This window comes from Eretmochelys imbricata, chromosome 1, assembly GCF_965152235.1.
Source record: "Eretmochelys imbricata isolate rEreImb1 chromosome 1, rEreImb1.hap1, whole genome shotgun sequence".
Classification (NCBI taxonomy): Eukaryota; Metazoa; Chordata; order Testudines; family Cheloniidae; genus Eretmochelys; species Eretmochelys imbricata.
In genome coordinates, this window is record NC_135572.1 from 123,892,006 (window position 1) to 123,905,277 (window position 13,272).

General features: G+C 41.2%; 1 protein-coding gene across 1 annotated transcript in view; it reads right to left on the reverse strand.

Moving 5' to 3' along the window:
• Positions 1-2,865: 2,865 nt before the first annotated feature.
• HERC2 (HECT and RLD domain containing E3 ubiquitin protein ligase 2) overlaps positions 2,866-13,272 on the reverse strand; it is a 203,040-nt gene continuing 192,633 nt past the window's right edge. Inside the window, exons 87-93 of the mRNA XM_077814849.1 lie at positions 12,306-12,447; positions 11,146-11,340; positions 10,943-11,055; positions 8,345-8,535; positions 6,169-6,274; positions 5,410-5,622; positions 2,866-4,750 (exon numbers count right to left, since the gene is read on the reverse strand). Of these exons, the coding sequence (XP_077670975.1) occupies positions 4,478-4,750; positions 5,410-5,622; positions 6,169-6,274; positions 8,345-8,535; positions 10,943-11,055; positions 11,146-11,340; positions 12,306-12,447 (1,233 nt within the window). The 3' untranslated portion in view covers positions 2,866-4,477. The remainder of the gene's footprint in view (positions 4,751-5,409; positions 5,623-6,168; positions 6,275-8,344; positions 8,536-10,942; positions 11,056-11,145; positions 11,341-12,305; positions 12,448-13,272) is intronic.

The window sequence follows — 13,272 nt, forward strand, 5'->3', positions numbered from 1 at the left end:
GACATACTTATGTCCACTTTCAGGACCAAGTTTCAGAGTAACAGCCGTGTTAGTCTGTATTCGCAAAAAGAAAAGGAGTACTTGTGGCACCTTAGAGACTAACCAATTTATTTGAGCATGAGCCACGAAAGCTCATGCTCAAATGAACTCGTTAGTCTCTAAGGTGCCACAAGTACTCCTTTTCTTTTTTCAGGATCAAGGAACTTTTCTTGGTGCTTATCACAAAACCATGGGCTTCCAGGAGGTCTGAAGTTCACACTGTGGTGTTCTAGAACCCAGGCTAGGTCAGCACTCTGATTAGAATGTCATCCAGAAAGGGGTATAGGTGAGTAACCTGAGCCTAGCTATGATGATCACAAGCATTGCTGTAAAGACTCTTAGGGCCAATGAGAGACCGAATGGCCTCAAACTTTTTCATGATCTCAAACTTCTCCAGGGAAGGGTAAGGGGAATTTTAGCTCCATTTTACCTGAGTCCTGCTCAGATTCTAAGCCCAAGAGCTCTCCTTTGTTGGTAGAGGCAGCAGCAACTGACAAAGGACAAGTGCGTTCTGGATATTTTTGTACTTTCTGGGCTTTTCTGACTTTTTGGCACACTTTGCAGGTGTGGCTGCCTGAGCATGGCCAGAATGTGGTCTCTTGGGACTTGCTCTACACGGAGCCAAATCCCTCTAGAGAACTCTTCCCCTCCCCCGATCTCTCTCTCATCCGAGTCCCACTCTCCTGTGGATGGGATCTGATCCAGACTGGGGAAGCAGGGGGCGCTATTTAGGAACCCAGCATCTCTCCCCATCTAAGACCCAATTTAGGCCTTGTGGTGGGGACCAGTATCCCAGTAGGGTTATCTTTGTGGTCCTGTTTTACTCCAGGACTTACCCCCCTGGGAAGGCTGGATAAAGTCCTCTTTGTCCTTAGAGTCTCTGTCTGTTCTGATCTGTCTCTTGGTTGGTTTCTCTGTAGTGGAGTTATGCCTGCTTGGGTGGGTAGGGGACTCAACATGCTTGTGACTCAAAGCTTTATGCCCTACTAGAGTTCGGGTTGGCTGGCTCACTAGGAGCAGGCTGGGCATGATTTGCCTTCTGCTGAGCCTGAGAAGGTGCTCTGTATGCAAAGCAGCTTTCTGGACTTTGCCTGATGCTTGAGCAGTTGCTCTGCCATGCCTGTGATGGGGCAGAGGAGCCCAGTGAGGAGGAACTGCAGCAGGGGCTTTAGGTGGTTGTGACCACTGCACTGCTCAGACACTGGACTAGGATGTGGCAAGGAAGCATGAAGCAAAAAGTTCAAACTGCCTGAAAAATGCCCAAAGCAATGAAGTCAAAAGAAAAAGAATGGGAGCTAAGCGAACCACCACTGTCTGCTGCTGCAGAGGCAGAAGATCTGTCAACAAGTGGGAGAACAGGACGTCGCCAAGGCAATGCAGCTTTGGCTCATCTATGGAAGTTGCATAGAGGAGGAGAAAAGCCCATGTGCAGCAGAACTGTTGGAGATACAGCAAATCCTCACTTAACATTGTAGTTATGTTCCTGAAAAATACGACTAAGTGAAACGAAGTTAAGCTAATCCAATTTCCCCATAAGAATTAATGTAAATAGGAGGGGTTATGTTCCAGGGAATTTTTTTTTTTTGCCAGACAAAAGGCATTATATACATTTTAAACAAGCAATTTAATACTACAGTCATCATTGCTGAGTATGAAGCTTGGTTGAGGTGGTGGAGTCAGAGAGTGGAAGAGCATGGATTGTCCGGCTGCTCCTCCTGCTGAACTTTCTGAACTGGAAAAAACACATCTAGAGATTGTTTTGCTTTCCTTTTTTTTTTTTCTTGGTAAATTTCTTTATAGTAAGTCATTTAGATGACCAACTCCCCTAATCACTTTTCAGAGTAACAGCCGTGTTAGTCTGTATTCGCAAAAAGAAAAGGAGTACTTGTGGCACCTTAGAGGCTAACCAATTTATTTGAGCATAAGCTTTCGTGAGCTACAGCTCACTTCATCGGATGCATCACGATGTAGCTCACGAAAGCTTATGCTCAAATAAATTGGTTAGCCTCTAAGATGCCACAAGTCCTCCTTTTCTTTTTCCTAATCACTTTGGAGCTGCATTCCCTGTCAGGATCATCATCACTCAACCCTCAGCCCACCCACTCCACCCCTTCCCCAAGCCCCCACCCTTGACCTGCCTCCTCTCCCTCCCCCTTTACTTTGCACACTGCATCCTCACTCCTCCCCCTCCCTTCTGAACGCGGCAAGCCAGCTAATTGCCGCAGGCAGGAGGCAGGGAGGAAAGGGGGAGGCATGCCGAGTCCTCGCTCCTCCCCCCTCCCTCCTGCCTGCGGCAATCAGCTGGCTTGCAGCATTTAGGAGGCAGGAGGGAAGGGGGAGGAGTGAGGACTCAGCACGCAGGCTCCCCCTCCTTCCCCCCACTGCCTCCTGCCTGGGGCAATCAGCTGGTTTGCGGTGTTCAGGAGGGAGGGGAAGCCTGTGCTCCAAGTCCTTGCTCCTCCCCCCTCCCTCCTAAACACCACAAGCCAGCTGATTGCCACGGGCAGGAGGCGGGGAGGAGGGGGAAGGTGCTGATCTGTGGGGTCTGCCGGCAGGCGCCATGGGGGGGGGGTGTAGGGAGGCTGCCAGCTGTGGAGAAAGCAGGCAGCCAAACAATGTAATAGTGGAACATTGCACAACTTTAAATGAGCATGTTCCCTAATTGATCAGCAATGTAACAATGAAACGTTAACCAGGACAACTTTAAGTGAGGAGTTACTGTACTGGCGTGACAGAATTATGTTACCAATCTGCCTGAGGCGTCAGGTGATCAGGCTGAGGCCGCAGTATCACTAGGGGAGGAGATGAAAGAGCACACCAAGTGACTAAGTTTTGAAGTTTTATTAATAAAACAACAGCAGCGAGTGCTGGGAACGCTCCCACATCACTCAGAGGAAGAAAGAAAGTGTTAGGGCCACTTTCATACTAACCCACTTTCATACTCACACATGCATGACCCGAGGCTGGCCAAGCCTGGGTGTAATGTACGAAGAAGAGGGGGAAGGGTAGACGAGAGTTCTGTCCTGTGCACAGGCCGTCTAATGTCCGCTGTTGATCTCCGATTTGCTTCAGCTCTCAGGAGGGTTTTAAGTCCTGGGGTCTTTTGGGGGCGTCTCGTTCATGGACATCTGCCCCCCATGCTCTTTGTACCAGTCCAAACCAGCCTTCCGTGGCTTCCTCAGCGTTCCCTAAATACACCGGCTTCAGAGATGTAAAAGCTATTGTTTTCCCCCTCGCTGGCCTTCACTGTCTCACTAGTTTTCGCAGCCTCTGCAGTTCTGTTCAGCTGAATCCTTTCTCATTCCTGGTTGGAATCCAGGCCCCCGTCTTTCTTGGCAGGCAGCGGAGAGTTGGTTGTGTGCTGTGGCCTTCGGCTGGAGTCAGCATCTTATCTTCGGACCTAGCTGGAGTGTTGAGTTAACCCATTCCCTTCTCCTTTCCTCCCTCTACGGCCTCTCGCAACCTGCAAAGGAATCTTTCACTCCACACTCACACCTTTCACCCTTCCCCAAATGCCTTGTGATGCCTGCCACAGCATTAGCAACATACAATGCTGGTCTATCTCCCCAGGGGACCCCCTGAGGGAGTGGGCCAATGGGTTGTGACACTGGGCTGCAGAAAAAGAACTTAGCATAGATACAGCCTTAAAGATTTAAACCATTTTACAGTTCTCTTCTATGTACCCTCTATACGTTACCATAAAAAGTCATACTAAAGTCTTTGTGACAGAAGTTTTATTTAGAGGGAAATTATAATTTTTGCATATACATGGCACAAATTAATTATATACAATACACTTTCCATGATAAGAATTATGATGCTGTTCACAGAAAGGTATCGATTTGAGATACATAATGCATAAGCTAAAATATACAAACAAGGGGATGTGGTGAACCTAATGACCTTTTTTGTTTAATTCCCTATAGATGTATTTCAAGGAATACTGATAATTTAATGTTCAAAAAGTTTTTTAATAAACAAACTTCTAGTAAAGTTAATTGAAATATTTATAATACTATCAGCTGTTGCACAGTATTTCCAATATACAATCAAGAAGTTACACATAACACAACATTTATTATGAAAAAAATCTATTGCACCCACAATTTAAAGGTTTCACTGCTTTTTCTGGATGCTGCACTACCATATGTATATAAACATTTACAACACTTTAGTAAACACAAAGCTTCTAAATGTAGTGCAGTCTTATGGGGGACACTCTCAACTCTTAAAATAAATGTTAAATGCCCACATACCGTGCCATTTATTCTAAGCAGATGTCTTAAGTTATACTCCATTATTCCTATTGTGAGTAACAAATGTTCAGAAGATTAGTATTCCTCTGGTTATACATATTCTGTACTCCTTTGCTCAAATGCTACTAGTGGCGTTTCATGCCTCAGTGCTTGTGACATATTTGTCTCTTATGTTATTTGCTTCAGTGTCCTGTTAAATAATCCTGTGTGGAGTCTGAAGCAAAAGAATCTGCATCTTCATTGTCGGAATCATCACTACTGTCATCAGCAGCTGGCTCTCCTGTCAGTGCTATCCGGGCATAATCATCAGTGTCTATGGACTTGCAGAAATGAATGGCATATTTCAGTTTTTCCTCCAGTACCTGCTTACAAGAATACCTGGGCAGTTTCAGCAGAAAGAAGCATGTATAGGACTCAGGAAGGAAATGGTCTGGAGGATTGTATTTATCCAAAACCTGTCAGACAACATGCACAAGCCATTAGTTTTATTGTTCAACAACACGGACATAACATACTAAAATAAGACTAGGATTAAAAAAAAGTAATTAAAAAAAATCACACATTTACCCTGATGTTAAGAAGACTTTTAAAAATAATAACTAAGTCAAACACATCTTCATACAAAATCAAAAACATGGTTCTCTATAGTATGAGGCTCTTAGAAATGAATAGTATATACTAAAGAACAAGCTAGATTCACTACATAACTGGTAAAATATAAAAAAATCCTCCAGTGCTAAAAACATAGCTTCAGTGTATGAAGTTGAAACATTTAATAAGATAATGTGTCTCTTAAGTGAACACTAGCAAAATCAAGGGTGACGACTACTGAGGGAAACTCACCAACAGAAGCAAAATAGGCAGGAGGTGGTGGTTTGGAGGAGGGTATCTCAAAAATAAATAAATAAATAAATTGCCCATCACAGGAAATAGCCAGAGTTGGACCAAGGACAATATTTAAATGAAAGTCTGTTGCTTAGTTATGCATTTTGCATCCTCTATTGCTCTATAAACGCTAAAGTGAACTTGATATTAAACTTGTTTAGTGAAGTTAACACATTTTCCTGTCTGCCACCACTCCTTCATTACCAACCTGCAGGTTTCTTGACCTTACCTGAATAACAAAGTCCCGGCCTCTGAAGTCTGCAATAGTTCTAGGTAGCCTTGTCCTGCCCCATACAAAACGTAAGAAGAGAGATCGTTCTGTATTGGAGAAGGATTCCATCACCTCCCAGAACCACTGTATCAAGGAGGCGGTAGGTTCAATTCCCTTATATGTTGCTACAGACTTCAGAAGGTGAAGTGGGATATCTGGGCTTCCACATACCTGAAATTAAAACATGAAGACAAGAACTGATCAGAAATCGGTCAAAAGCAATTTGTTCCCTTCTTTCCATCAAAAAGTTTAATTAGCTTTTTCAATGACAAAATGAACATTCCAAACATCTACTAGTTATGGTCCATTAACTCCTTCAAACAGTGAAGCTTAGCATCAGGGACAATGACTAAACTTAACACTTTACATCTTTGAAGTGCTGTACAAAATTGAATTAGCCCTCAACAACTCTTTCAATGATCTCTTTCCAAGTCAAATGTCAGATTTCAGCAGTTCCAGGTTCTTAGCTCCACACTTAATCTATTACATCACACTGCCCAACTGCATAAAAAGTAATTCTTGTGAAAGTATGATCGGACAACTATATAAATATTTGCTACTCCTCCCCTTCACCTACAAACTACATGCAATCTACTATAATTAGACTGCATGTTTTTACTAGAGCTAAAACATGAGAGTTGGATCAGTAAAACTCAAGTAAATGCCCTAATTTTACATCATCAATCCAGCAGAAGTAGCGAATGTGAAAACCTATACCATTGTTTCCAGTTCATATCCCGTAAAGAGGGAAAGAAGAGGAACAGGAACAACCCGGGCCATCCCTTCCCGAACTGCTGCAACTTGTTCATCAAATTCATGAAGCCTGTAGAAAGACATTTCAGCGGAAATAAGTTTCAGTGAACGCTTCTCGTGATCATTTGAGCATTGTGCATTAAAATTAAGCATTGCATTGTGAATTAAAATTACAGTCCAAAAACCATTTCTTAATTATGCCAATTTGTTGCCTCATTTATACTAATCAATAAGCATTTGGGACAACAACACTTTCATATCCTGGGATACCCAGTTAGGCTCCTAAATGCAAATATAGCTATTTAATTCAAAGTGGCCCAGTTTAAGAAGTGCAGAGCACCTCCAGCTCCACTGACTTCAAGATTCTGGCTGCTCAGTGCTGCTGAAAATTAGAGCACTTATTTATGTGTCTACATATGGATTCAGGAGCCTAACTCAGGGTTAAAAATTGGGCCTTAGTTTTTAAAATAAGGTTGGGATTTTCTTAATGTTTTCTAGGCAGGAAAGAATTTCACCATTTTTGGAATCCCTTTTAGCTGCACATGAAGTATGAAAGTATGTGGGAATGCCAGTTATAAAATGACTAAGCTGTCTTCACATTAAAAAAGCTTAGTTAAACTTTCTCCGTTCTCGTTAAAGATTTTTCTTCTATGCTCTTGTCCAATTTAGGAGGTTCAAAATCTGGTGAACTTGGATGTAATTACTGTCAGATTAACAACTAAAATGAAAGTTGCGCAAGTTATCCTATATTAAAGGATTACACTATATTAAAAACTAGTTGCTAATACTCCATCTTTAATTATGATTTCATGTGCAAGATCCCATGCAATCTCCAGCAAAACGGACCTAATTTTTGCAAAACTTTGGCTAAAAGCCCCGTGTACGTATATAATGAAATGACCATTTCTGCCCCAAAGAGTTGACAATCTAATTATATGGAGGAACAGACGAGCACAAAGATGAGGGTGGAGCAGAAGATAACAGTCAAGGCTGTTTTTACTCAAAGTGGGGAGAGTGATGCAGTATTCCTATTCCTGGCAAACTCTGGCAGTCAGAAAAGCCCTTTGTGAGCCATGGGTAAGCAAGGTAAAAATCAGACCATCGCCCAAATCCGGGGTCACAAAGCCACCTTTCCAACCCACACTCTTATCTTGAACTAAACCACATCTCAGCCGAATTGGAGTATATCTGCCTGACATGTGATGGTTAGATGGCATTAGGCAAGGATTGAAAAGGGAGGATAAAATTTTTACTAAAGCTAATGTTAAAATGATATAATACATACGTTGAGAAAAGAGTGTCTGTACATTCGGGTATAGTGCTTGAATTATCCAAAAGTACAAAGATTTGTTTAGAAGTAATACAATACCTATAGTACATAATCAGCAAGAACCCAAAGAAGATTAATATATTTAATGATATAGTTTAGATATTAGCATCCAAATATTCGGATACATCACTCATGAAAAATTATACAGAGAATTGGTTGTAGAAAGCAAATATAGGAATGAGTGTAGGTTGTCCCTCAGTGATTGAGAATTTAGATAGGTTGTCTCTTAGAAGATACGTTTTAAAATTATATTTTAAAACCATTGAAGTCTCAAGTCAATTGCCAGAGGCAAAACTTGCTGTTTCAGTTTTGCATCTAAAACTGAATAGAAAGCCAAGGGAAAGACTGGAGTCCAGATGTAGCAGGCTCTTATGGTTCTGCTCCACATTAAAAGGAGACTAATGACAGTCTCCATTAACTGGAAATTCTGAGAGGACTTTAAGGATAAGCCCAAGTAGAACACATTACAGCAAGCAAGGCTGGAGATGACAGACATGGACAACTATTGTGAAGCCCACGTCAGAGGAGGCTGGATCAATCTCTGGGCAAGCCAAGATGACAAGAGACAGTTTTGTCCACCACTGTGAGCTTGAAATAATCCCCCCTTATTTTCTCAAGAATATGCCTGACCTAATGATTCCATTTTTTCCTTCTCAAAGGATATTGATTTACACTATAATGACAGGGAAAAGATTGGCTAATACTATACACGAAGCCAGAGCACTACATTGCATAGCATTGCGTAAAAGCAACGCTTCTATAGTTCCCACAATTTCTTTAAATCTAAACTAATGAAGTTATTCAACAAACCTGTAGTTTATTGCCAGTCTCACATATTCAGCTCTATTATCCAGTGTAATATGGGTATATTTGGAACTCAATTGAATGTCTTGACCACTTGCGTTTGGAACTGTGAAGGGAAGGCTCATGGCTTCGAACTCTTCAGAAGTAGCTTCGTTGTCTCGAATGTACATAAGCCCAGGAATAAAATCTTTATCGACCTTTCAAAGGAAAATAAATCCATGAGCTAAAACTGAAGTTACTCATTCTTCACCTCTGTGTACTTTTCATATGGGACAGGAACATTTTTCACAATAGGACAAAGGGGACTAGTCACACAAACTACCCAGAATTAGAATTGACATGACGACAGTCATCCAACTGGCTTTTTAAGTAACAGAGTAGCACGGTATTTTGCATGAAACTTCATCGGTTTCTGTGGTCCAGGTGACCCCACCCCCTCCCGCAACAGAAAGGGAAAGGAAAAAGTATCTGCCAAGAAACCAGGTCACCACTGAGACTGGATTTACAGGTGCCTCACATGGACTATTCTCTTGTTCTCAAAAGAACATTGCAACATCTCACAGGAGTCCTGCTTGGCAAGAGCATAGATCAATACATTAAGTGAATTCTCAGAGCAGTAAACATCAAACAACCTGACACAGATAAGAAAAAGGAGAATACATTCCAGAAGCAACAACAACAAACAATATGCACAAAGCAGGACCACTATTGTCACAGTTCGGGCTCGCTGCAGCATTGACCCTTCCTATCTCTGAGTGCAACTCTTCCAGATGTCATGCCTGCACTTCACTTCCCTGGTGCAGAATTGGGAATCCTATAGTTCTCCCACTCTCAGACTGGGTCGTGAAGTAAAGTACCCCTGTGTAAACCATGATTCCTCAGCAGGCCTGACTGCTGTTCGAGACCTGCAATACTTTCCTGTGACCAGTATGAAAACAGTGATCCAAAACAGCCCTTTCAGAACAAATCTCAACCTCAGAAATAAAATCATAACAAAAACTAAGGGATAGTAACAGAAATTGTCTACATGTCTAACCTCAAATTTAGGCAGGCATGTCTTATGTCAGGTACCTCAACCTCAGAGTGAGAAGGACAGTCTGCAACTCCTGCAGTTCCACTGTGTGTATGCCCACTACACCTTCAAGCTCAGGGGCTCAGGTTTTTTAATCTGCTCTGAAGTTCTTTGTTTCAGTTTTCCATCTTGAAAGTTCCCCTAGGGTTACATGCTAGAACCTTTCCCCAATAGAGCCAGCCAGCCAGTTAACCACCTGCATTGTCCTTCTAAGGATTGGTAACTAAAGGTCTACCATTCCTGTTGCAATTAACTCCTTGTAACCATACAGCAAACATAAAAACAATCAGGCAAACAGAGAACATCTAATATTCATACAATACTACAGGCATCTTCAAAGCATATCAGTGAAAGAAAAAAAAATCTTTTTTAACAGTAAAAAACTGACTCAAGAGACAGGTAAGAACCTGGGAAAACATATGAATGAGGTGTTGTGAAGTTAAGCACTGCTTTGAGCTGAGATAATATGGCCCTTACAAAACTTCTCTGCTGACTGCAGCTGGAAAGGAACTGCTCTTGTAACAAAGATCCTAATAAAAGTGTCTAGCTCTTATATAGTGCTATTTGTCTGTAGATCTCATGGTGCTTTATACAAGAGGTCAGTATCATTATCCTCATGTTACAGATGGGGAAACAGACACAGAAAGATGATGTAACTTGCCCAAGGTCACCATCAGGCCAGTGGCAGAGCTTGAAATGTCTCCTGACTCAGAGTCCAGTCCAGCGTTCTGCTGACTGGGCCACTGCCTCTCATAAGAGCATCTCTAAAATTTTAAATGTTCAAAGCTGTGGAGGTTCCTGCCTGGTCTCCTAGATGCATAAACTCAAGAGCAGAAATATACAGAAGTGTACCTCTGGAGATTAGCTTTTACTATAAGGGTAGCAATACAATTAAACTGCATAAAAGACCATCCCTTACACCACACAACTTCTTGTCCTAGAAGTCCATCCCAAACAATTCAGGAGCGGTGTGTGTACAATTTTGATCCATCTTTACTAGAAAGTCCCCTTTAAGCAACCAGTTTCTCATTTCCCTTTGTGATCACTTACGACAGGCTTCACTGTGTTCTCTAATTCAAACAATTAGTTTAACTCTTTTCATAAGACTTCAATTTATTTAAATTTCTAACTTTAAGGACAAAACAGAGCTTTACACTGGCTCAAAGATAAAAAGGTTAGTCAAAATTCAACCTCCATCTACAGCTCTCTCTCACTTTCTGTAAATTAGACCTAGTCAACACTTTAAAATTAAGGACACGAAGGTACATCACTAAGGAGTGTAAAAAAATTCAAACCCCTGAGCAACATGGCTATTGTCGACCTAACCCCCATAGTAAACACAGCCAGATCGGCGGAAAAATGCTTCTGTCAATGTAGCAACTATAGTTCAGGAAAAATCCCTTATGACAATGTACACACTGCATCTATACGGCAGGTACATGTTGGGATAGCTACAGCACCATAGCTGTGCTGGAACAGTCCCCATAAGGTAGACATGTCCTTAGATCTATGATCAAAAACTGCATACTTACCTCACTGAGATCAGCAATTGTTAGGTTCATCCCTGCCAGCTGTTTCCATACTGGTTCTGCCAGATTTAGGCTTAGAGGGCTGCCAGTTCTGATAGCAATGCCCAGCAGCACACCTGGACATGTAAAAAATATTTTTTAAATACTACACACTTCACATGCTCAAAGATTTGGTAAAATTATTACAGTGCTGCTAAGAAATTTACCCAGGAAACGAAACATGTTCATATGTAAGAGAGACTTGGCAGCAGGGTTTAACAGGAAGCAATCTCTATTTGCTCCAGATTCATCTCTTCCATTCGGGGTCACAATGAGGAGAGGGGTAAGCCCATTCTGGAGCTCTTCACACATTTCTGCTATTGATTCACTGTAACCTCCACCACAGTCATCCACAGACTCGCCTTGTGAAAACAAAAGTCGGTTTAAACATGCAGATCATTTCAAGAATGTTTCCAAATGTGGTCCTGAATTAAATTTATTAATATTTCTCCTTTGCGATGGATAAATAGAAAAATTGTATTTAAAAGCTACATTCTCATATTGATAAAATAATTTAATGCATTTTAAATTTTGGTTCTACAATATAATTTCCTCCTTGACAGACATGATTATTTTACAACCTTGTATAAGCGTTACCATAAACGGCCAGACATTTTAAAACATTTGCAAAGTTAGCATTTAAGAACTACAAAAAGAAACAAAAATTACTTTGCTTAATCAACATGACCTTGATTAAGAGTGCAGTTTCAATTAATCCTATTTAAATTATACTGTGATATTTTTAAGCTCCTGGTTAAACTGTATTCTCTCTTAAAGGTACCAGGTATTATTACTGTGTTACCATTGGGCAAAATAAGGAAGCAGGAGGATCGCAGGAAAAATAAAAGGTTCAATGAACATAAGGTTCTTAGGGAATATTTTAAAACAGTCTTTCACTTTGATACAGTTCTAAAAATGTCAATATAGCCACAGATTGGAAGTTTATTAGCAACATCCTAATCTAGTTTACTTTTTACCATTAAAATGAAATGCAAATTGTGACTTTAGCGAAAATTAACTAGTCAGGTTCAATTTCAGACTTACATTTGGGTTAGAAATCTGCATCTTTGAGAATATTTGATTTTTAAAATGCATTATCTTTGGAATTTAAGATTACAATGATGGAAATATTTCTACTGATACTAAGTTTAACAAAACCTAAATATGGGGCCTGAATTTCTTGGAAAATGGCCTTTGCACTGCTCAACATTTTAAGCATTTTCTCCCCCCCCCACCACTCTGCTAGAATACCACCCCGTACCCCCAAAAAGGAATAAAAGAATATGGTTATGGGGGAAGTAGGGTTGAGAAAAAAAGTAATTCTTACCAACAAACTTTACTTTCCAAACACGATGAGGTAGGAGAAGACTGTCTGGACTGAAGGAACTCATTTTAGCACACATTTGACCAAACACTGACTTTGTACCATCAGGACCAGCCAATCCACCTTTACTTCTAGAACGCTTTACCTAACAAGTGAACAAGTGCACGTTATAATGTGGCTGTACCACACTGTGTTACATCAGACCATAACAAAGTTTATTGAATATTGTTGACATGCTTGGCACTGTACTCACACAAGACTCTGTACCTATGCCAAGGAATTTACACAGGCTAAATTTGAAATATACACTAATGGTCCAAAGTTCAATTTCAAATGGTCCATGGTTTTTTAGAGATGTAATCTCCCCTTCCTGCCAGGCTCTTACTACCATACATTCTCTTCCAACTGCCCCACCCTCCCCCAGGCACAAGTAGACAGAATCAGTCTAAATTTCCACTTATCACCTCCTACCAAGACATTTCCCCACCTCAGCCCTTCTGATCCATCACCCAGAGCAAATGTGAGGCAACGGGGGAAGAATGAACATAATGACCATATTGGATCAGACCAACGGTTCAGCTAGCCCAGTATCCTGTCTTCCGACAGTGGCGGGTGTCAGATGCTTCACAAGGAATGAACAGTACAGGGCAATTTATCAAGTCCAATACCAGCTTCTAGTAGTAAAATGTTTACTGACACCCACAGCACAGGAGTGCATCCCTGACTATCTTGGTTAATAGCCATTAATGGACCTATCCTCCATGAACGTATCTAATGCTTTTTTGAACCCAGTTATACTTCACAATATCTCCTGGCAATGAATTCCGCAGGTTGACTGGGTGTTATGTGAAGAAGTACTTTCTTAGGTTTGTTTTAAACCCTCTGCCTATTAATTTCACTGGGTGACCCTTGGTTCTTGTGTTATGTTCTTTTCACTTTGTTCATGCAGTTCATGATTTTATAGCCCTCT